The 25,569-nt window shown below is 39.0% G+C and overlaps 1 protein-coding gene across 3 annotated transcripts in view; it reads right to left on the bottom strand.

Moving 5' to 3' along the window:
* LOC143935891 (mucin-5B-like) overlaps positions 1 to 25,569 on the bottom strand; it is a 163,805-nt gene that overhangs the window by 92,159 nt on the left and 46,077 nt on the right. For all 3 annotated transcript variants that reach the window (XM_077460067.1, XM_077460084.1, XM_077460076.1), the window contains exons 12-27: positions 24,934 to 25,071; positions 23,798 to 23,962; positions 23,234 to 23,328; positions 20,220 to 20,346; positions 16,401 to 16,656; positions 14,167 to 14,213; positions 13,350 to 13,438; positions 13,093 to 13,244; positions 10,772 to 10,910; positions 9,158 to 9,268; positions 8,113 to 8,292; positions 6,218 to 6,457; positions 4,704 to 4,860; positions 2,199 to 2,330; positions 1,202 to 1,349; positions 138 to 184 (exon numbers count right to left, since the gene is read on the bottom strand). In XM_077460067.1, coding sequence (XP_077316193.1) covers positions 138 to 184; positions 1,202 to 1,349; positions 2,199 to 2,330; positions 4,704 to 4,860; positions 6,218 to 6,457; positions 8,113 to 8,292; positions 9,158 to 9,268; positions 10,772 to 10,910; positions 13,093 to 13,244; positions 13,350 to 13,438; positions 14,167 to 14,213; positions 16,401 to 16,656; positions 20,220 to 20,346; positions 23,234 to 23,328; positions 23,798 to 23,962; positions 24,934 to 25,071 — 2,223 coding nt within the window. The remainder of the gene's footprint in view (positions 1 to 137; positions 185 to 1,201; positions 1,350 to 2,198; positions 2,331 to 4,703; positions 4,861 to 6,217; positions 6,458 to 8,112; positions 8,293 to 9,157; positions 9,269 to 10,771; positions 10,911 to 13,092; positions 13,245 to 13,349; positions 13,439 to 14,166; positions 14,214 to 16,400; positions 16,657 to 20,219; positions 20,347 to 23,233; positions 23,329 to 23,797; positions 23,963 to 24,933; positions 25,072 to 25,569) is intronic.

Raw genomic sequence — 25,569 nt, 5'->3', positions numbered from 1 at the left:
ATGGTAAGAACTAATACCACATTTGCCCATGCTGCAATGCTAAATACTTTTCAAACACCAAATCTGATATTTTAGAGAAAGTGTCAAAATGCTCAGCCACTTTGTATCTGGAAAAAGAGAGCTCTGTAAGACCATACCTGATGTATCGTTAACGACACAGTAAACTCCTCCTTCTGTACAATTACTGAAAAAAAAAAATATATTGAATTGTATTATAAAGAGCAACTATATTAATGCAACCATACATTTTAATGGAATCCCCCACAAGAAACAGTTAAACTAACTTTAGATATTGCTTGCAAATATTATTGTGTAGGTATTGCTTGCCCATACTATGCCAGCCTGCTTTGTAGAGTGAAGAAATCACTCACATAGCAAACTTATACCACCTTCCAGAATCCCTGCTAGACAGCAGATGAGATCATTGACCTACACTGTAACAGAAAAGCTTTGTGTAGAGAACATTGGTCAAACAACATACTCAGCTTAATGATTGGATAAATTAAGAGCAGCAACATGCTCATGAGGTCATCAGTGAAAAGAAAATTTCCCTTGTCAGCCCATGTGCACTGCAACAGAAAATGTCAGGCTTCAAGCACTGGCCTTCTTCTCTCAGTCTGACAGATTGGGAAATATAAATATAAAAGGCTGATATCAAGGCAGAATCAAATACTTACCTGTACACTAGTTGTATTTAAAAATGAAAAATTGTGAAGAGAGCATCTCGATGTGCAATAATAGCAGCTCACTATTGTTTGAGATTTATCCCCTGTCAAATAATCACACCCACCTCTTACGTTTGTTGAGTTGCTTGAAAGTATTTGGCTTTTTATGGCTGCGGTTGGCCTAAGTTCCTTTCAACAGAAGTATAATTCTTATTGTTTGAATATGAGGGATGTGTTAGTCATATAATACACTTAAGCATAATAGTTGTGTCTATCAAAATAGCTAAAGTAACTTTAGTCTTGAAGACCATCTATAAGGGAATCATTGCTTTCACGCAATGAGGTTCCTTACAATATGCTCAGAGGGTTCTTTAATCCTTAGAAAATTTAGATTAAAGATCCTTAAAGTTAAGCTTGTATATTCTGACCCACAGAATGCTACAAAAAATGTGTTTTGTATGTATAAAATACATCTAAATAGACCATTAAATAAAGTACATAAAGTTCCACCTTCCACAGTAGACCCTGTGTCTTACCAATTGTGACAAATCTTGTAATTGGGTATTGGATCCCCAATATCATAGCGGGTGTTATTAATGAAACAGCCACAACGCTCTGGCCGCACACAAATCCTGTTAAACTCATCATAAATAGGTTTGTCTTTAGGGCAAGTTGGGTAGCAGCCTAAAAAAAATGAAAAATAATTTTGTAAGTTATTTGTACACTGCTGGTTAATTCACAGACAATAACTAGGCCAAATACAATTTAAACATATATAACATAAACATAAGAGTTACTTCATTAAAGAATTAGAACACGTTCACTGAATGAATGAATTTTTGCCTATCTTAGTGAATTGAGGTGAAACAGTGAAATGTCCCTTTTCTTAGGATAGCCAATCACGTGCAAAGAAATAAAAAACTGAATTTATGCTTGCACATGATTGTATGATTGAACAGAGATGGGATTTTCTTTTATTTTCACTTTCAATGATAATGATAAACAGGGTGGATCTCCTTAACGGGGGCACAGACAGCAATAAAAATGGTGACATTGAAAATTCACTTTTGAAGTAAACATAGTTCAGCTGTGCATAGAAACCAATCAGCTTCTAGATTTTACATACACGATGTGGGAACCAGCGCGATTCCTGTGCCGGTGCTCCCATCACATCTCCCTCGCAGGCAATTCACACTGCCTTCTGTGAACTGCTGAGGGTGACAATACAAGTTAATGACCCCCCCCCCCCCCCCAGATCAGTTCGCAGATCGCAGTGCAAACTGTAAATTTGTATATATATATATATATATATATATATGTATGTGTGTGTGTGTGTGTGTGTGTATGTATAAATAAATATAAATATATATTATACAGTCTCCAAGGGGTTAATGACATCTTAAAGCTACAATATTTATATTGTTAATATGTTTAGATATGATGTTATGTTTTATGACTATATAGTGGTTATATAATCAGCGACTGGTGCATCATGAAATAAGTAATAGAATATAATAGTTGTGGGAGACTCACCTTCCAGGTATGTAATGGTGACATTTGTATATACATTGTTAATAGATCGACATGTCTTCATGCTGTGCTTGCCACAAGGGTGATAATGCCACTGACATTCATCTTTGGGGTTATAGTAGTCACAAAATATGGCTAGAGGGAAATAAATATATTTTATTTGGTGCACACAGTCCAGTATCAGTATTTGACCTTACATTATACAGTATATGCAAATGATGCCCCGCTCAACAAGCCAAATCCCATTCATTTCAATGGCCCCTGTTCACATCTGAGCGTTCTGCTTGTCGCTCATAAAAGTACATAAGCTTCTTTTTGGCAGATTACAAGTGTTTTTGGCCCCATAGACTTAACAAAAAAAGCCTGAGCCATTTTTTACAAGCATTTTGTCACGCGTTTTCTGGTCAAACAGCAGCTCTCCACCCCTAAAATCCTCTCCCTCTCACCCCCCTAGTGCTTTCTATTGGCTAAACAAAAATGCCTGAAGCTGTAAAGCGCTTGTAATACACTTCTAAAACGCTTGTAAAAAGCTGCAAAAGTGCTTAGAAAAAACGTTTTAAAAGTGCCAGTAATTTGCTACATTCATACAAGTGTGAATGGAGAATTAGAGCCTACCCAGACTGAGACAGTCGTATCCATCAGACATTGGGAAACAGTTAGTTGTGAATGATATAATACTGACAGTATGCATTCTGCAACAGTTTTTTTTCCCTGAGCCCATTTTTATTTGTTCTGCAGTGCCGTGTTGCTTTGGACCTTTCCCCATAATAATGGAGATATATGCTATCAGCAGGCAACTCTTCCTGTGCATAGACCCAATCCTCAAATGGCACCGGTCAAGACACTAGCAAATCCAGTAATTGGAGACATGAGTGGGCAGGATTTGCTTCTTGTGCTGGCAGACTCCTGATAGGTCCCTGCTAGGCTTTAAGAACAGGGGTGCCTAGATGTTGTCACATATGGAGCTCTGCTGCTTCTAATGGTAAAGATTTTGTATTTAAAACTGAACTAAATTAAAAACACTATTGAAATATTTTACTTGACACTTTCTCTCCTATTGTTAACAAATACAAATTACAGTAGGGTCACCTGTCTACCACCAGCCTGCTGCTTATGATAAGAAGGAGCAAAAGTAATCTGATTAGGCCTTCTCTGTGCTCTATCATCTTGTAGGTCCTGTATGTTTAGAGCTTAAGGGCTAATTCACACCTGTAGCTGTGTTAAAATACGTGATGTGGTGCAATGGGATCCCTGCAGTGCCGATCCATTGATATGTGGATCGCCACATATCCACTGCTATGTGGATCGGCACATATCCACTGCTATGCGCTGTTCATTTTTTTTACTAAACCAACTTTATTGAAATGTCACATGCATGACGTAGCAGCCAATACAACAAAATGTGTTTCCTGTACTTGCAGTGTGTTTAAAGGGATAAAATATTGGAAATGTAATGTACATGTATATCAGAGATGTACTGAATATTTTTTTTAGATATTTAAATACACTATAAGGCAAATTAAAACACATTTTCTAAAAAGTGTCCACACAAATTCTACAAGTGCTAAGCTAGTATATTAAAGTGATTGCAAACCCTTGTTTTTTTTTTGTTTTTTTTAAATAACAAACATATCATACTTACTTCCACTGTGCAGTTTGTTTTGCAGAGTGTGGCCCCACTCCTCAACTTCTCTGGTCCCCTGGCAACGCTCACAGCTTTTCCACGCATCGGTTAACCCCCTGAGAGAAGCACACTCTTGCCGACACGCTCCCAAGTCCAGCATTTGCATGCATAGACACAGAATGTCATACTCGGCCCCGCCCCCCTGTCCCAGCGTTATTGGATTTGACTGACAGCAGGGGCTGTGCTGCTATTAATCTATCCAATCAAGAACCGAGAACCCCGGTCAGAGAGGAAGAGCACGTCTCTGCCGAGGGAATGAACAGGCTCAGGTGAGTAAAATGGGGGGAGGGAGGGGGGCCTAGGGGGCCGCTCAGTTTCAGAAGTTTTTTCTTCTTAAGGCATAGGATGCCTTAAAGGGGTTGTAAAGCTTTGTTTTTTTATTTTCTAAATAGGTTCCTTTAAGCTAGTACATTGTTGGTTCACTTTCCTTTTCCTTTGATTTCCCTTCGAAATGTTTTTTTTCTTTTTCAGAATTTCTCACTTCCTGTTTCTCCTCAGTAAACTTCACTCCATCATCCGAGCAGTGTTTAGTCAGCCAGAACAGCTTACTGAGGAGGAACAGGAAGTGAGAAATTCAGACAAAGAAAACAAAGAAAAAAACATTTAGAAGGGAAATCGAAGGAAAAGGTAAGTGAACCAACAATGCACTAGCTTAAAGGAACCGATTTAGAAAATAAAAAACAAACCTTTACAACCCCTTTAAGGTGAAAAAACACAAGGGTTTACAACCCCTTTAACTTTGAGGTCACTCAGCTTACTGAACTGGATGTAACCTGAAACCCACATTAATGTACCACCCCATAGCTATATAATACTTTACTCACGACATATGTCTGGTGTTCTCCAGTTGACACAGGCTTTGGCTTTGGTGCATTCCTGAGCATAGGCAGCTACCGCTGTGCAGAAACATTCACAGTCTCCACCACTGTCACAGGCGCAAGCATCACTCACGCAAGCTTCGTAGAATGGAAGTGGATCCACCTATCACAACAAGAACAACTGAAAGATTACTTTAATCTTTATAGTTATATGGAAAAAATTATGATAAATACTATGGGGTTGATTTACTAAAGGCAAATAGACTGTGCAATTTGGAAAGTGCAGTTGCTCCAAAGCTTAATAAATGAGGTAAAAAATACCCAGGTGCAAGGAAAATTAAAAAAACAGCATTTTTGCTTGCACATGATTAGATGATGAAAGTCAGTAGAGCGTCTGCTCATTTACTAAGCTCTTGAGCAACTGCACTTTGCAAAGTGCACAGTCTTTTTGACTTTGGTAAATCAACCCTTATATCTTCACATATACAACTTTACAAAAGCAAAGGTAAGCCAAAACACTTTTTATTAAATATTAAAGGGGAGTTCCAGTCATATTTTTTTTACAGTATTTACAGTATTCAGCAGCATGACATCTAAAGAACAACCTGTGGAAAAAAAATATTATTTTTTTACTCACCTTTTCAGGTCTCTTGCTAGGGAGTCCCTCATAATCTGCCTCTTCCCCCAAGGTACCTGACGTCATTTCCCTCGGCATCTGTGCTCGCTAGTGCTCCTGGGAGATGCTTGTCATCATTTCCCAGGAGTCACTGGGCAGCGTCGAGGGCTTTGTTGCCATCACAAGGGGTAGGCACTTCCGACGACACTGCCCGTTGTGATGGCAATGTCAGAAGTGTACGACATTGCGTTGTACATATGGCACATGCGCAAGAATGGGCGATGCATATTGGTCGCTCAGCTGGACCAAGGCCCGGAAGATAGAGTTCGTGGTCTTCACATGCCCACAAGCACTATGGAAACTGCCACGATAGAGGAATATATAACATAGTCCTCTATGAAATCGACAATCGAGCGCTGATTAATCACATAAAGGTGAGTGCTCTAAACAAGCCTTACAGAAAAAAATATGCATCCTAATTTTATTTTTATTTTTTTAACAGTGGAAACTCTGCTTTAACTACTCCATTTGTACACTTTAAGTTAAGGGGAATAAACTATGCACTAAAAAAAAAATAGGCTATACACTATGTTTTGTGCTGGCGCTTTCTGCTCACGATCTGTAGTAGTGACCATAACCCTAAATGACTGCAGTTGTTGCAGTGCGAAAATGAAAAAAATATTCACCGTGAAGTATGAAATGCATTTTTACACAATGTAACCTAACAGGGCTAAAATTGGGCTAAAATTGGCCTGGGCATCTAAGCTTCAACTACCTGCAGTCATTAAAGGGTTACCCATAGACATATTCAAAACCCTGACCCATTAACCTACTCAGTTCTTGCAGTTGGAGAAAACAACTTTATTGTTAGTTTTTCTGCTAAACTCAAGTCTCATCATCATACCTTGCTGTGACAGATTTTGAAGACATCACCTTTGATTAATCCACACTGCTTCTCAGCCCAGGCCTGACGGTGGGGGTTCGTAAGGCAGGGTTTGATCACCTCTGTTGCATCAGGACAGGCAGAGTCACTCTTCCAGCTATTTCCAAACTCCAGCACATTAACAACTTGTAACATGTTCTTGGCCATAAAGTCGTTTTGTGAATTGCCATCAAAGTTTCCACACAACCCACACAAATTGCCCTAAAGGAGGAAAAATACCATATATAGACCCAAAATCTTGTGCACAATAATAATAATTCTAAAATAATAATAATGTAAAAATCTTTAACGTATTATCAAATCTTTAACGTATTCTCAATGTGTGCGTTAAGGCAGATTTTCTATTTATTTTTTTGTTTTGAGTGGTGAGGGACTGGATCATTTTTCAACTTTTTATTGCTGTCTTTGTGTGAGGGCATTTGACATGTGGTGAGAAGGCATTATAACACCTTCTTGCCACCTGATTTAGTTATATAATGTGACACAACCACGTCACAATCACGTGCATGGCATGCAGTTGCATTGCGGCACCATTAAACTCAATGGTTGAGTTTGACAGACAGTACTGCCTGTCAAATTCTCCACCCGAGTGAAAAATGCTGTGGCTGTGCAGGTGTATTATGACAGTTCGGGTGGGTCAGCTGGAGAGTGTTAAAACCAGCCACCCAGTTTTATCCTCCTCCAGCTGCCAGGAAAAACAACTAGAAAGGAGGATTTTCTCCTTTTTTTACACAAAATCTAAAAAGAAGATTTGGCTTTAAATACACTCTAAACACAATTTTTAATCTCATACAGGATGTTCTACTATTTTGCCTTGATTTAAGCAAAAATACATGAGATGAGTATGTCTGTTCATGTTCAATTGATTATGTTTTGGGTTTTCAAACCTAGATCTGGAATACATGGAGCACAACTGGAGAGTAATTTTACCAAATTTATAAACATTTTCCACATTTGCCATGCTTTGCAAATTCCCCATTAGTAGTCAAAAAATGGGTTGACACATTTAAACTCCAATTCTGATTAGGTGTGTCTGAAAACAATATGTTGGCTTACAAAATAGAAAAATGTCTTGCAAAGTGTTAACGGTGCTAAAGTCACAGGGGTCAGCTTCCCAGGTTTTTTTTTGTTTTTAATTTACAAAGCTTAATTGAACAAACTGAAGTTATGAGATGATGGCTACCATGCACAACTGCACCAGATTGTGCACTCTCTGGTTTCATTAAACCAACCCACAGTTACTATCTGCTGGCCAGCACTTCTGCTTCCTGAAATCTGGCACTACCCAAAAAGAAAGATGTTTTCATGGTTGGGAACTGTCAGGTTCTGTCTGGTTTAGCCCTTTCTTCTCTGGGCTGGCCGCTCAGCTGTCAGCTAATTGCCAGCTCTCTTCTCTCTTCACAGTTACCAGCTGTTCCTGATGATGCTCGTCTGACCTGCCTACTTAAAGCCTTCCAGCTCACTTCACCTCTGCCTTCGCCCTGGACACATAACTAGAAACCATCTCCTGTGGTTTGTTTAAAGACTGGCTTGCTGACATTCCTTCTGGCTCCTTATCCTGCTTGCGGTTGCTCTACTTGGATCCCTGACTTCTGGCCTGGCTGACTACCCGATCTGGTTACTGGAACTTGGGAAAGGGTGAGTTATATTCTGCTACCATTGTTAGTTTAGGGACTTCAAAGAAGAAAGTCATCTGCAATGATATTTTATCAGGGTTCAGAGGTTTTCAGGCCTGAACATACAGTATCTTAGGCTGGTTTAGACAAGGTGGGAACAAAAGTGCAAAGAAAACATGTAACACCTTGTTCTGCATGATAAGGACAACTTGTGAGAAAAATTGTATATAATGGTCTTACCTTGTATGTAGGGGAAACCTTGATGAATACGGTGGTCTTTTTGTCCCAAATCAGAAGAATATCATTATCTGTTTGTATGACCAGGTAAAGACCAACCTCACGGGTCAGGTAACTCACACTTTTTTCACCTTCGCTTGCAGTTTCCTCCAATTTCCTGTCTGCTAATTTAAGTATTTTATTCTGAGATAAGCCAAAACAAAAAAAATAATTAGATTAATAATGTTTAGTTATTATATATGATTTTTAACAGTCTTTTAATAAGTTTGCAAGCAAATTAAATAATTAGTAGATTTGGTGTGACAGTAACTAATCAAGAATGTAAAGAAGAGACGTCTCCCCAAAATCAAATTCAAATATGATACAAACATGATAGATTCTCTCCATGTGATATGAGGGAGAACCATCTGTATGCTGTATAGCAGGGGTCTCCAAACTTTATAAAGAAAGAGCCAGTTTACTATCGTTCAAACGTTGGGAGGGGTCGGATTGTGGCCAGTGGAAATAAACAATGACCAACTTTAATATTAGGCGGAGAAATAGTTGGAGTCGTTGGGAGCAATAGCACCCCATTTTTGTTGTCAGTAGAAGTACAGTAAAGAAATACATAAGGCTAACTGTATGGACACCCTATTGCAGCCTTTCTCAACCTTTTCAACACAGAGGAACCCTTGAAAGAACTTTGCAGTCTCAAAAAAACCCTGCTAAAAATTACTATATCTACTCATAATAATACATTAGTGTGATGGTCAGTGGGAAAAATGCTTCTAATAATTGTGGTCATTGTGAAGAATTACCTCCTAAAGATAGCTAAAAAGATCAATGGTGTCAGTGGAGGCAGTCATTTCTCACTGTTCAAGGAACCCCTAGCAACCTCTGGAGGAACCCTGGTTGAAAAATCCTGCCTTACTCTATTGGGTCCAGGCTTTCTTTAGTTATACAAATGACCGACTCACAATATCTGTAGTGTTATTTGAGGGAACATTTCTGTTAAATTTATTTACACTTATCTAGGACCAGCCAAGATATTGAATTTTAAGATACTCACCCCCAGAAAGACCTTGATGGCTCTGGAACATGTAACGCCTGTTGTGCCACATGGAACATTTTCTGTGACAATGCTGAAGGTGCCAGTAGAATGATTGGGACCACAGTAATCCTGAAAATACATTGATATTGCAAGCAATCTTGAACATTCACTTTTAACTTTTCAGTTTTTTTTTTTTTTTTTTAGATTTTGACAGAGCAGAGAAGTGTTAAAACCTCTTTTAGGCTAGGTTCACACCATACCACATTTAAAATGCATTGCAGCCAGTGTCAATGTTAAGTTAACAACACCCCAGACACAGGTTGCAAACACATTGACTTTGCCTGCACTGGATCGCACAGTACAAACGTACTATGCAATCCAGTTGCAGTGCATTTCCAAAAGTAGTGTTTCCAACTAGTGTTGGTGTGATGCAGTACAATCTGAACCCATTCAAAATGAATAAGCTTAAATCGTACTGTACTAATTAGCATAAGAATTGCACAGGAATTCACCTGCTCATAGTGTTCAGGACATGAACTGATGGGAAATCTCTCCATTGAATGCAGAAAAACCAAAAACACATTTTCAGTAGAATGAGAATGAGAATGTTCTTTTTTTTTTTTTTTTTTTTTTACTGCTATTTGTGCTTTTCTGTCCCAGTCACAACAGATCCCCAATGGAGTTATAGAAAGAAACACAAATGTGACCAAAAAAATCTAAATCTAAAAAATATCTTTCTCTGCCAGTTCAGCAGGAACTGTCTGCGATTCAAACCACGTGGCAGGCTTAATGTATCCAAGTTGTTTGTTTGAACAACTTGTGCACCACCAGCCTGCCAGATCTTACATGCAATAATAACAGTGTTCTCCCGGTGGGCCCGACTCCCCCTGGCCCCTGCTGGGAGAACATAATGGCTAAGCGGGAGGGATTCCCCTATCAACACTGTCTGTGTTAATGGGGATAACCATGGTTGCCTGCCCTAGGCTTTAAGAGATTATGTCAGTTAAACAACTTCATTACTTTAAAGCAGTGTTAAAACTAAATTGGGATTGATCTGGTGTCTGGAGGTGCATAAATTGAGGCTGATCTGAGGTTTTAAAGTACATGAATTCATTAATTCTTATTGGTAGCCCCCCGTACCTTGCTAACATGCTTGCTTTTTCAAGCGTTAGTGCACGCCAAAGAGCATGTTAACAATTTACTATGGATTTAGGTGTGGTGTGGTTTTTAAAAAGGATCCAGCTTTTTTTAAGCCTCCACGAGGCAGGTCCTTGACATGCTGGTCTTAGAGGAAGCAGGGTAAAGGATGCTGGAAATCATTTAATTTAAAAGAGGGGTACCATTTAGTGGTGGAACAGAATTACTGCAGTGGACAGCATCTGAATGAACTTTAAAAGTAAATTGCTAAAAAAAGTTGATTTTTACTTTATTTTTTAATGGGCTTTAAAGCTGAAGGACACTGCCATTAAGTGTAAATAGAGTTAGTGAATATTAAATTATACAAAGCTTAGATAAAATATGTACATCATACAGCAAGGACACAAATTGTCTGCTGGCATTTGTTTTTACAAACCAGCTAAACTGCATTGTGTATAAACAATGCACAGCTAAAATAACTATAGGGTCACTTACCGTGGCAGCTACAAACTCACATTTCCCATCAAAGTCATACAATTTCTCATCAAATGTGATGTAATGACCACTTCCATAAATTGAACATGTCCTATAACACACATTTTTGGTGCAATCCCAACTTCCACTCTGACAAAAGCTGTGAATTAATGATCAAAAGACAGATAGTCAGTTTATACAAATCTGAAGATATTCGCATTCATGTGAACTGTTTGATTTTGTACCATTATTTTTGTTTTATTGTATTTTTCAATCATGGGTTCTTCAAGAATGAAGAAAATCACATATACAAACATAAGCAAATCTTCTGAAAATCTATCTTTTCAGAATCATGATCAGGGCAGTTCAGATAACCGCCAACCATTTTGCTTTATGTGCTTTTTTTACTTTTTATTGAAATCGATAGAAATGCATAAAAAACAATGCACATCAATGCATTCATTAACCACTTGCCTACAGGCCGCTTAACCTCCCTCCTGCCCGAACCATTTTTCAGCTTTCAGCACTGTCACACTTTGAATGACAATTGCGTGGTCATGCTACACTGTACCCAAACAAATGTTTTATAATTTTCTTTACACGAATTGAGCTTTCTTTTGGTAGCATTTATTCACTGCTGCGTTTTCTATTTTTTTACAAAAAAAAAATGAAAAAATTATTTTCTCCTTCATTGATGTGCGCTGATGCGGCGGCACTGATGGGCACTGATAGGCTGAACTGGTGGGCACTGATAAGGTGGCACTTATGAGCACTGATGAGGCAGCACTTATGAGCACAGATTAGGTGGCACTGATGAGGAGGCACGAATATGCCGCACTTATGGGCACTGATAGGTGGCACCAATATGTGGCACTGATAAGCACTAATAGGCGGCACTGGTGGGCACTGATAGGCAGCACGGATAGGCGATACTGATGGGCATTGATGGGTGGAACTGATGGGTGTCACTAATGGCCAGCTCTGAGTGGCATCGCTAATGGGCACTGCTTGGTGGCACTTGTGGGCAGTGATTGGTGACACTGGTGGGCACTGATTGGTGACACTGGTGGGAACTTAATTGTAATCAGGGCACTGATTACATACCTTAACTATCCTTTGTGAGAAGATGCTGCTGATCGGCTCTCCTCTCCTCACACTCTGTCTGTATTTACATGTGACCGTCTGTGATTGGACACAGCCGATAACATGGTTAAAGAGAAGCTGACGTGGCTCTTTACAGAGATCGGGGTTGCTCCTAGCAACTCGGCACGGCCGCCATACTGTGCACTCCGCAGCCATTTTGGGATGCCATCATATGACGTCACCCCAGAGCGAGAGCCGAACCGCCCCACTGTCATTTGATGGTGGGCGGGCGGCAACTAGTTAAGGTGTGCAAATCGAAGCATGTCAATGCATCATGAAGCATATCAACTAATTGTGATGTACGTCAACATGTTTTGATGCATGTGCTATGGGGCAAGTTGACTTTGAATATGAAGAGCATTCCAGTGTATGTATTAATGTAACACTAGAGGGGAAAAATGTATAGGTGTGAAAAAATCCTAAAAGTGCAGTCAACTGAATCATCATCTGGCTTTCCTATGTCTTGAATACTTTAACAACAACAAGCACTTCCTATTCAAATTTCCAACTCAGTTATTGGTGTTTTTGCCCATTTTTGTGTGTCCTAGCACCTCCTGATGAAAACTCCATAATATAGATTAAAGTGGTTGTAAACCCCAGACATGAAATATGAACAAAGCATATCCCGCTACAGTGTGTACTTGTCTCAATTAAGAGCACTGAGTGTAATTTTTGCCTGCTGCTTTGTTCCTGTGCTATTTGGATGAGTTACTTATGACAAGTTTTCTTTTTTTGAAAGTCCACCCCCCACCCCCCCTTCCCCTCTCCTCTGTTTATCCGCAGTATATTGAGAACCCCCACTTCTGAATGGTCATACCCTATTTTATCAATGATTCTGCTATCTGGACAGAATTTGAAAATTATTCTTATCCAACTGCGGGAATAATCCCCAAATGAATGAAAATAAAAATGATTTATATCACCAAAAGTAGCAGTGGTGGGTTCAGAGGTTATTACAGGGTGTAAAGTGTAATTTGCTGGGATATTGACAGATATTATTGCACAAATATTTTTTCATATGTAATTTTAAGGCTTTTTGTAAAATATTCAGTTCTGGCTTTTTATAGCATTTATATGTTAATTGTAGATAAAGAGTCCTATGTACCTAATGTACATGTGCTGTATACTTCAACAGTGTATAAATCACAAAAGAAGAGTTGTAAAGGACACATTTCAAGTAAATTGAAATATCTGCTTACCATGTATTACAGTCCACATCTATCGTGGTCCCACTGCGATAAATATCTTCTTTGTAGCTACATGGGCAATCTTCCTCAGGAACACATCCTCCAGCCCCATCATCTAGAAGTCCATTGGGGCAAACACATCCTGAGATACATGCTGTTGGAAACTATTATGCCAAATAAAGGTAATAAAAAAAAAATTCATTATTTAAAGACTCAGTATTATAATCTTAATGTATACACTCCCCAAAATGCATAAAAGGTACACTTACATTGCCAATGGCAAGTGTCTTGCAACTCCTTTGGTTGGGGGCATTTGTTTGGTTGTTGCAGTCATAGTAGACTTTTTCATTGGAACAAGCTGAAAAGAAACCTCAAATTAGCATCATACCAAAAATAACTTGTCCTCGATAGGGCTGGGGCTCGAAAGCTTGGGTAAAACAAAATATATACCATATCAACCATAAAACAACTCTAATTCAATAAATGCTGACATGTACACTAATGTTTACCTATTATTATTATTATTATTATTATACAGGATTTATATAGCGCCAACAGTTTGCGCAGCACGTACCTATGACACATTGTGGCCAAAGCTATAACAAATGGTAAATGAACATTTACAATAATAACATCGTACCATTAACATTAAAGATACAGTTTAAAAAATTAAGCAGGTCCCTATACACTGTCACTTTTAAACTATTTTCTTAAGCGTTTCCATTCTAAAACAGGGAGGAAAGCTGGAACAAACTTCTCTCCCTGAATGTTGTCCTCAAGTTCCACAATGCTTAAACGTGCTCTGCCACATTTGCGCATTGTGGAACTTGAGGACTTCAGATAGAGTAGTTTGTCATTATTTAAACCCTTCCTGTTCATAAACCCATACCCGTCATTTCCTTCCTTCAGCCACCTCTGTCATGTGCCTATTGCTGCAAAGTGCAGGGCAATCTGGCTCATAAAGAGTAACTGAGCAGTTTCCTTTTACCACAGAGGCGCCCATCTTACTGTAAAATAACCGGATAATGATTCATCCATCTCTGATGAAAAAGGCAAAATAAAAGAAAAAGATGTAAATTTCCTTACCGTTAGCTTGGAAAGGACTGCAAACAAGTTTCCCATCATGGCAAGTGCTAGTTGACAAAGTGAGAAGACAAAGAATTAAGAGACATACACCATTACCATATTATGTGCTTAGTCATGGACAGGGCTTTTTTTCTCATGGAATAGGTGCAGGTACTCCCTCCTTTCGAATCACCCACTTGTCTTTGCCCCCTACACACCTCTGAGCACAGACCCTGGGTTCAACCCTCTACCCACCTTTCAGTACCATCCCTTTTAGAGAATACAGAACCAAGTAATTTGTATAGAATTTGATACTGATAGCAAGAAAAGCAATAAAATAGATCCCCTGCAGCCAACAACAATGGACAACCCCCCCACCCCGCTATCAATAATATACCCCCAGCAACAATAGAGCTGCCACAAAAAAATACCCTCACCACAGTAACAATATACCTCCACTAGCAATAAAAGATCTACCCACCGCCAGCAATAATATACACTTCCCTCAACAGTAGATCCCTTCCAGCAACAATTAACCCCACCCCCCACAACAATAGATCCTCCACCAGCAACAATAAACCTCCCCACCAGCGACCATAGATCCCCCAGCAGCCAGTATCAGTAGTCCCAGATAAAAAAAAGCCCTGGTCATAGATATCAATCAATACCAATCAATATTGAAATTTGAAGGTTTAAAGTTTAACCTTTACTGGTTAACTTGAGCTATTAAAGATGTAAGCTGTCAAAAAAACATGCTAGGTTTCTTCAAATTTTATAAGTCCTGATAAAGAAGCTTAATGTTATGCTTGCTTCATTAAAGCCTAACCGCAGGTTTCATTTCACTTTAAATAGTTCCTTTGGGTGAAGCTTCCTGTCTCTGAATGTCTTCCGATTGGCTGAAGTGGAGAGGCAGGTGGACAACATAGCAATTCTGCCTCAGTCAATCAGAGGAAGCCTTCCTGTGAATGACTGAGCAGTGCTCATCCTGACTTGATTTTGGATTCTTATTGTTCCCAGGATCTAGTCAGAAGGCTCATGGTAACACACTCTGCAGTATGGAAACTGAAGGTAGTGCAGGTATATTGTACCTCCATGAGTCCAATCGTGGGTCCCGCGGACTCGAGCATCATGGGGATACCTGCGATCGTCTCACGGGGAGGGAGAATGGGGAGATGTTAATGTAAACAAGCATCTCCCCATTCTGCCTAGTGACAGTGTCACTGACCTCTGCTCTGTGTGATTGGAGCAGAGATCAGTGATGTGTCATACACAGCCACGCCCCCCCACAGTTAGAAACATGGCCCTAGGAAACATGTAACCCCTACACTGCCACCTAGTGTTAACCCATTCACTGCCAGTTTCATTTACACAGGAATCCGTGCATTTGTATAGCACTGACTGCTGTATAAATGACAATAGTCCCAAAAATGTGTCAAAAATGTCTGATGTGTCCGCCATAATGTCGCAGTCATGATAAAAAACACTGATCACCGGCATTACTAGTAAAAAAAAAAACATTAATAAAAATGCAATAAAACTATCCCCTATTTTGTAAACACTATAACTTTTGCGCAAACCAATCAATAATCGCTTCCTGCGTTTTTTTACCAAAAATATGTAGAAGAATACGTATCAGCCTAAACTGAGATAAACAATTGTTTTTTACATATGTTTGGGGGATATTTATTATAGAAAATTTTAAAAAAGAATGTGTTTTTTTCTTTTTTTTCAAAATTGTTGCTCTTTTTTTGTTTATAGTGCAAAAAAAATAAAAAACTGCGCAATTGCCAGTTAAAGCGATGCAGTGCCGAATCCTGGTCTTTGGCCTGCAAAATGGTCCGGGGCTTAAGTGGTTAAAGAAGATTTCCAGACATAGGTATGGTATACATATTACATTGGGCCATCTGAACCAATGTAGCTTTGTATATACTGTATACCATATACCATATATCATACCTGTCTGAGAAGGGGGGAAATGCAAAGCATACCTGTGCTGAGTAAGCAGAGGTGCAGTCACTTGGTACAGAGCCCAGAAGCAAGTGGAGATCATTGGAGTAGCGGTGTCTGCTTCAGTGAATTCCAGCTTCCAGGGGCATCAGGCAGGTGTGGTATATACATAATTACATTTGTCCAAGCTGAATTTTTTTTTTTTATTAACAATGTGATTTTACTATTCTGCCCTGAGTAACCTAATAAAATCGATTCTGCAAGTTTATGGCCAGCTGGGCGCCATTAGATTTTATCATCGTACTTACCAGTGTTCATTTTGTTTAGTAATGGACTCTAGTGGGTTCACGTATGAGCCATCATTGTAGCATGAGCACTGAGATATGGGTACACACTGGTCCTTCTCATTCAGAAACTCTCCATCTGGACAGCCGCAGCCATCAACTGCAGTAAACCCACTGGCACAGGCTTTCTCACCTTCTGCCAGGGAATGGCAGGTTGGCTGGCATGTGGTCAGGTTATATAGATAGATTTGGCTAGACGGGCAAGAATCGATGTACTTGTCTAGAAAAGAGGAATTTCACATTGTCTTTTAAGTATTTAAAGGACATAAAATACTTGTTTCTCAGTTTCATCTAATATAATATAATGTAATATATCTAATATAGTGTACTAAAAAATTAAAATTAGGAAATGACCAAAATACTCAAAATGAAAAAAAAATATTTCAATATAATGACATGTAAAACCTAAAATGTGTATGCCATAGTTTTTTTTTTACACCTTTGGAAGTAATGAAAAAGGGATATAACCTTTTATATAAACCTCTGTCTGATATAAACCGCTGCCTGATGTTTGCTGCTAAGTACAAAGAACAAACATGTGGTTGGGACCTACAATTTAAACAAAAGCTACAAAAACCTAAAACCACAAACAATCTTTATTGAGACAAACATTAAAAATTGGCTTGGCTGATCATGGCTCATAGGGGTTGATTTACTAAAACTGGAGAGTGCAAAATCTACGACATCGCTTTACAAACCAGCTTCCAGTTTTTTGGGTTTTTTTTGTCAAAGCTTACCTGAACAAGCTACCATGCACAGTTGCACTAAATGTTGCACTTGTTCCACTTGAACATCTGGTGTTCACCCATTCACCCAACAGTGAATTTTATGGGACATTTGCGGCAAATTTGAGAGCCATATAATGCACTGCAAGACCACAGGGCATTGCTGTATGATGATTGACCTGACCTGCATGCTTTGGCCAATCACAGCATGCTCTTCAGCGAGAGCTATAATTAGCCAAAGGCAGGCTTTTGGCCAATCATGGCTCAGGGGGACTAAGTCCATGCCCCACACTATATAAGGCTGCTTACACTGCGCCCGTATAGTGTGTTAAAGTGGATGGAGATAGAGAGATTGAGCTAGATTAGGCAGGCAGGTTAGTTAGTGGCAGTGTATTTGATATATATATATATATATATATATATATATATATATATACATACAGTCAGATTTGGTAGTGTAGAGTTTCTAATACAGTGCAGGTGTATACCGTATATAATTCAGTGTATATAATATAATTTCAAATACACTTCAGGCAGTGTACACAGTATATAATACAGTATGGTGCGGTGTTGAAAAAAAAAATGCCCACATGTCCAGAAGGCCTCCAAGGGGAGATAGACTCTCACAGGCCATTGAAAGAGGGCAAGCAGCTTCTGAAATAATATTTAACAGCAGGGACCGTTCCTGCACACAACAAGAGTAACTGTGGGGGTTAGTGTTCTGGCACCACCGGCACCTAAGACCCAATGTTTCTGGTAATTATAATTTTTGAAATAGAACTTAATAGCAGGGACCATTTGTGTGCCCAACAAGAGTAACTGTGAGGGGTTACTGTCTTCTGCCACCACCAACACCTAAGGTCCAATTTTTCAACCGAGTATATAGTACAGTGCGTATAGTATATAGACTGCAGTTCAGAGTATATAGTGCAATCCATATAGTATATATACTGCAGTTCAGAGTATATAGTGCCCTCCGTGTTGTATATATATAATACAGTGCAGAGTATATAGTACAGTGTATAATATAGTTTATTGAAGTGGTTAAGGGGAGCCCTATGACAGAATTAAGAAAAAAACGGCAAGGGTTCCCCCATCCATACCAGGTCCTTTGGGTCTGGTATGGATTTTGGTGGGACTCCCATGCCATTTTTTTTTTTAAATTGGCGTGTAGTCCACCTTAATATCCATACCAGACCCAAAGGGCCTGGTATGGACTGGGGGGGGGGGGGGGGGGGAACCCACGCTGTTTTTTTTTTAAATGATTTTTTATGTATATTGCCGGGATCTGGCAATACATTACAGCCGTGACCAATTTTTTCCTTTAGAAATGTCATTTTGCTGCATTACATTTCTAAACATGGGAACAATGTGTTACTTTACAGGCAGACTAAGGGGACCCCTCAGGCACAATATTTAAAGGAATATTTAATTTTATTGTTTCACTTTAAGCATTCTTAAAATCACTGCTCCTGAAAAACACCCATTTTAAAACCTTTTTTTTTTTTGTATTGATACATGTCCCCTGGGGCAGGACTCGGGTCCCCAAACACTTTTTATGACAATAACTTGCATATAAGCCTTTAAAAGCACTTTTGATTTTTCACATTTGTGTCCCATAGACTTTAACGGTGTTCACACAAATTTTTTGTCTGTTTGCAAGTACTGGTGTGAACCGAACCGGGTTCTAATTGTTATTCTCGACATGTGTGAATGCCACTCAAATTGTGGTGTCTGCATGTCATCTGTTAATATGTTGAGCAAAATAGTGGTATAACATCGTATAAGTTATTCTCTAAGGACTACACAAATTGAACTTTGATCAGCCAAGACATTTTTTTAATGCTTGTCTAAATACAGATTGTTAGTGGTTTTAGAATTTCATTAGATCTGTTTAACTTATAGGTGACTATAAAGTCCTAGCCACATGTTAGGTCTTGGTAGTTAGCTTTATTTGGGATGATGGCACATTTTAGCATTAAATAATCCTCTTTTATAGCATTTATTCTTACTCCTATTCAAAGCTCTGTTAGACTGGATTCACACCTACGCATTTTTAGTGATTTTTGCATTTTGCAGATTTTGCAGATTTGCACTACAGTCCATTTAACATGGTTTCCTATGGAACACATTCTGTAGTGCAAATCTGCAAAATGCAAAAAGCACTAAAAAATGTGTAGGTGTGCCTTAAGCCCCGTACACACGAGCGGACTTTTCAACATCCAAAGTCCGACGGACTGATTCCGTCAGACTATTCGATCGTGTGTGGGCTGCAACGGACTTTTGACTCGCCAAAGTCTGAAGGACTTTAGAATATGGAACATGCTTCAAATTTTTCCGAAGGAACTCCGGTCCCTTCGAAAAATTCGCTCGTGTGTATGCTATTCTGACGGACTAAAACCGACGCTAGGGCAGCTATTGGCTACTGGCTATGAACTTCCTAATTCTAATCCAGTCGTACGTCATCACGTTCGAATCCGTCGGAGTTTAGTGTGATTGTGTGTGGCCAAGTCCGCTCAGCCAAAAAGTCCGTCAGAACTCTGTCGGAACTCCGGAAGAACTCCGGCAGAACTCCTTCGGAAGTCTGTCGGACATAAGTCCTCTCGTGTGTACGGGGCTTTAGAGAGATTTCCCACCCTTGTTCTCCTGCTGAAAATGTTTTATAAGACAAAGTGAGGGAAACTCTCCAACAGCAACACAGAGGGATAAGACATTTTTTTTTGTGAAGCGGGGGAAGGCTAGGCCCCTGTCAAATTTGTATTTGCTCTTTGTGTCATTGCTGCACATTTTATCTCACTTCCTGTCTGGGTGAAACCATTGCCAGCAGGACAGGGAGGATGCTTCTTCTTGGCGGAGCCCATGATAGCAGTAAAAATTAGACAATGATTATAATTCTTCCCCAATTTATCAAAAAAATTTGGCCCAACATACACTCTATTGTGTTATTTTTAAGTGGTAGGTTACACAGGGACACTACATGTATGTATACTAAGAAGAAAACAGCTCTTATAATCAGTCTAGATAATTAAAATGACATACTGGCAAAAAAAGCACTTACCACAAACGCCCTTCCTCCATCCCCATAAGATGATCCCTTTAGCAGCGCAGGCCCTGACATAGGAGGAGAGTGCAGCACACATACACTTCTCACTGTCTTTACAGCTGCAAGAGTCATAATGACACCTCTGAGAAAACAGAAACAATAGAAGTTGGTTACTTTGTGAACAGAAGTACATTTATTAAACTTCAAGAAAATATGGAACTTAGTAGGAAGTATTCGCATCACAATTTTTGTTTTCTTCATATAACATTTTCTTTATTTTTTTTATTTTTTGTAACATTAGGTTACTACTCAATTGCATGCATTTTATCAATTTATCCTAATTTCAATGGCCCCTGTTCAAATATGACCATTCTGTCATCCGACACAAAATGCCTGTTGCTAAAAAAATTACATGAGCTTATTTTTGGTGTTTTTGGTCCCATAGTCTTCAATAGAAACGCCTGATTTTAGTCATTTCTGAGCATTTTGTCACATATTTTTTGCTTAAACAGCAACTCTCCACCCCTAATTTACTCTCCATCTCCTCACCCTAGTGCTTACTATTGGCTAAACAAAAATGCTTGAAGCTGTAGAATAATTGTAATATGCTTATAAAACTCTTGTAAATCGCGTGTGAATACAGCCTAACACTCGACAGACACTTTTTTTACCATGTTCTCTATGGTCCGATAAAAATAACTCAAGTTCCCCTAGACATGTAGCAGGGTGAGCCCGTGACACTGTTTAAATTGGTGGTTTACGCAAGATTTTCTAAGAACCAAGAACACTTATGACACAAGTGTGTGCTGGTTTCATATGAGAGCCAGAGATAGAGCTCAGAGCTTCACCCTCCCAAGGAGGTTAGTGTGTAAAGGGAGCCGTGAGAGGTGCTGCCATGCACCATGGTGTTCAGGTTGAGATGGAGCAAGACCTGAGCCTGAGAGAGAGTCCACATGAGACAGATCAGCTAGAAAGCTGTAAGGATGACACAAAGCTGAGGTGCAGCGGCTGTGCATAAAGAATGGGATGTGTTTCATGGTCAAGAGGATCAAAAAGGTACTAAGGTTCAGAAGGATCCTAAAGAGGCTGCCACAAGAGCCAGGAAGCTAATGTTAAGTTTTTGCTAAATCCATAAACCTCAGCCATAATGTTAATTTAACCCATAAAATGAAAGTCTTTCTCTTGCCATTTTTAAGCTTTGGCTTAAATGGGTAACAGTTAGAATTGTCAGGTTTTTATTTCTGTCTGTGGACCTAGTGAGGAGATTTTACTGTCCTTCCTCTCTTTTTTATGCTCATGCAAGAAATAGGAGGTATATTTACCATCAGGACAGAAAAACAAACACAAATAAAATTATTTTCATAAGTTCTAACCCTTTCTCACTACAAAAAATGTATTTGTTTCCTGTGTCCCCAATGGAGAGATGTCCCATCATGTCCTACCCTGACAGAAGGTTTGGCGAAATCTCACCAATTTAAATATTATGGCCTTTAAATTGATCTGAAATATATATTATCATGCAAAAGAATACAATTATTAATATGTTCAGGATTTAATATTAGGTAAGCTTTAGTGAACATTTATAATAAGTCTAAAGATGAAAAAAAGACCCTAAAAAGTCCCTCAAAGTGTGCTGATTTACCTAGCACAGTACTGATTTTTGCACACACTGCTGCTTTACAAGGCATGTACTGGTCTGTACTGAGTTTTTACCACCCTGTCCTGCACAGAGATGGCTGCTCCAAGCAGACTTACTTTACTTTGTCAGTTACACTGACAGCCCAACCTGCTTAACTTCATGCTCAAAGACTTACTGCCTGCTGACACAGAGAACATGAACCACAGCACCACTGATTGTGCTGATATACTGACTGCCAAAGGACTAAAGTAGGAGACTGACATCAGAATATTGTATCCATCTTTTTTGGCTCCAACGTTACTGGAGCAAGGTACTCTCCACACTTAATGGAATTTCCAGGTGTCTGTTCCTATGAATTCTATCCACTGTCTGCTTTGAATTCTAGAGGAGGTCATCCCAGAGGAGTTGACAAGGAGGGCTTTCTCTAGGGCTCTATTTCAAGTCAGGAAGGTTATTCTCCTCGGCTGGAAGTCTTCGCCCCCCCCCCCCCCTCCTCAATTAAAATGTGGGTGACTCATATGGGTGGTATACTTCTCCCAGAGAAATATATCTATCAACACAGGGGCCGGCTCCATAAATTAGAAATATGGGGTGACCATGGCTAGACACTCCTGGGATGTCCCCCAGGGAGCTGGTCCTGATTAGAACAGTTTACTGTGGGATGAATAGGCATGGGTGACTCCAAGGAACATTGATGGGGTGTGTGAGTTGCCATTGTCTTTCTATAGCTCTCAGGTTCTCATGTTATAGCATTGTTATACCTATTTGTGCTGACCGTTATATATTTGGGGTTGAATTTTTTTATTGAGTATAGCCTTATTGAAAGGTAGGAAGGTGAAAATGTGAGGACAGTTGCAGATGCTGACCAATACACAAGGACACTCAGATGGGCTAATGGAGTATCATGACACTGATACACAGACCCAAGGTTTAAGGTAAAAAAAATTGCTGTTGAGTTTTGTTGTATATGACAGGTGGGAGATACAATAAGTCTCTGTAACTAACATCTGCAAACTGTAAGTTGTAAATGTCTTTACAATGTACAGTACTGGAATGATAAGCTTTACTGATTTTTTATTTTACTCTTCTGTACCATGTGTTCTCTCAATAAACATATTTTGATATACTAAAAAAAAATAGTAGACTGAGCCAGGCAGTGGAGGGGCTCTCAACCTCCAGATGACCATTAGCTAAAAGCTAAAACTAGGGAGTCGCCATAGCCTTCCAGTAACCTCAAGGCTCTCTCAATAGACCACCAGTGACAGGTGCTGAGCAAGATGTACACATTCTTCTCTTTGAAATGTTGCAGTGTATGCACAACCCATGCACAGAAGTGCTTCCTAAGTCATAATATGTTATTACATGTGACCACATACAAAGCAACACTCACCTTTGCATATTCAGCTGGATTTATGGTTGAATGGCATTTAGCGAAAGGAGACTTGTTACCTTCCAGCAAAGAGCACCAATGGTCTGCATATTTTTCTGGAAAGAGTGAAGCACTGTGCTTAATTTGTGTAAATGAGAAATAAATGAAGTAACAAAGTAAAAGAAATGTTTTAATGTTAAAATAGCAGGCGACAGCATTAGTATACGTAGATAGTTGCTAACTGTACAGAAAATTATTTTTATGTCCTAACACCTTTGAAAAATGTCAGTTCTTGATTTTCATTGACTTATATTATATGAAAACCTCTAGTATAGAGGCAAAGCACCTCCATGCCACTTCTTCATCTTTTGTAGCTGATGCATCTGGGAATGAGGGAGAATGTGAAATCCCAATTCCAGAATTTTTTTTACTTTTGAATGTAGTGGTCCTTCTAATGCTTTTATGGGAATGCCTGGGTTATCAGCTTGGACTATGTCTCCAATGAGGAAGTTGATTTAAAACCATTTCAGCATGGATATTGAATAGCAACATAACTGAGATAACATGATAAAGATGATGTCTTACTGTTCTCAATGCTAAGGCTGCACGGATCATCCAGCCAGTCTGACACATCAGGACACATGGCGTTGGTCTTCCAAGTGTTGGCAAAAGCTGAGGCTGTGGCTTCAACTAGACCACCTGATATCTGAAAATCATCTATTTCCATATAATTGAAGTTTCCACAAAGACCTATAAAAACAGATCCAAGCATATATCAATATTTCGTTACATCTCAAAACCTGTAACTTTAATGTTCATAAATTCAAAACCAGTTGAAGCCAGAGAAATATATGCAGTCAAATAGACTCCGTACTAATAACCTCCATTTTACACCTTCCTGTTACTGCAACTCTGCATGTTGTATAAATAAAACTATGTATCTCAAGAGACCCCACAGTAAGAGTCCATTAACACAGGGGCAACTTTGGATCCAACTTGAAGGCGTCCCAAGTTGCCTCAAGTCACGCAACATGATAAACTCAATGTAAGTGAATGAGAGCCGTCTTAATGAACACTACTGAAATCACTCTGACTTCAGAAAAGGTTCCTGTACTACTTCAATCCGACTTCTAGGCAACTTGTACCCATTGATTTCAATGGAAGTTGCCTCCAAGTCGGATCCCCTGTCTTAACTGAAGCAACTTTCCAGGAAGTAAAAAAAGTTTTCTAGGCAAACCCCTCCCTCCCACAGAGCTGATTATTATGTGATTGGCCACTGGCAAAGTCCCCTGCATGAAAAGATTTAATTGCATACTGAAGCAGTCAGTCTATATTTGGTACAACTAAACTTCAGATTGAAAGTAAATGTTACCTTATTTTATTCAGTAGCTATTGCCAATATTATCTACATTTTGTTATTACAGGTGTGTTAATAGTTCTTGGTCCTATAATATCTCTCTGAGAGTGAAATGACACAACTGTAGCTTTGTCAGTTAATAGAGGACATTTAGAACTAATCAAGAGTCTGAGACACTGAAATAATGAAAACTCTCAATGCTTATAAATTGGTTGTTCACACTCAAATAGACAAACATATTTATATTTGAAAAGATTATGTCAGTTATACACATACTTGTATACAAATATTGTAACACGCAGTACGGTCAGGTATAGATATCATGCATTATGGTCACTGAGGTGACAGGTCCTCTTCAACTAACCTTGTAGTTTTCCAATGAACGATTCATCCATAGTGATGTATAGCTGCATCACGGGTTGCAGCTGAATCTGCATCTGAAGGCCAAATGCAGCATTAAGAATGATGTAAGAATCGGTGGGTTGAGAAATGGAAAAAGTGGCTGCAAAAAAAACACAAAGATACCAATAATTGGCCACATTTTTAGTTCAACCACTGGGCTACAATTTTACACTGCTTGTCTTGCACATGTGTATGAATTCCTATGTTAAATGTATTCTGGGATTAGTATTCTGGGATTAGTATTCTGGGATTCTACATTCACATCAATATGGGATATTGCATATTGAAGTGGAATTCCATGGAAAATATCAAAATGTATATTTGAAGCTTAAATGTCAACTGTTTTATCTGATTTTAAATGTTGTTGAACCAAATGTAAATCTGTTGGTTAAAATATTTGTTTAAAAGCATTTTAGGGGTTGCAAAAGTTCCCCTTTATCAGGGCTTGAGAGAATTTAGCTGAGGAGGATCTAAAGGAAGGTGTGGTATTCTGAGGTTAAAATGTTGTGAGGTGTATAATATCTACTCTGGTAGATGATAGAGATGAGCTTGGGTTTAGTCCAAACTGAGTTTAGTCCAAGCCCAGAAGTTAGCTTTC

The sequence above is a fragment of the Lithobates pipiens genome, unplaced genomic scaffold (assembly GCF_037356315.1).
Source record: "Lithobates pipiens isolate NorthernLeopardFrog02 unplaced genomic scaffold, aLitPip1_a1.2 Scaffold_10, whole genome shotgun sequence".
Lineage (NCBI taxonomy): Eukaryota > Metazoa > Chordata > Amphibia > Anura > Ranidae > Lithobates > Lithobates pipiens.
This window is presented reverse-complemented; position numbering and strand designations above follow the sequence as displayed.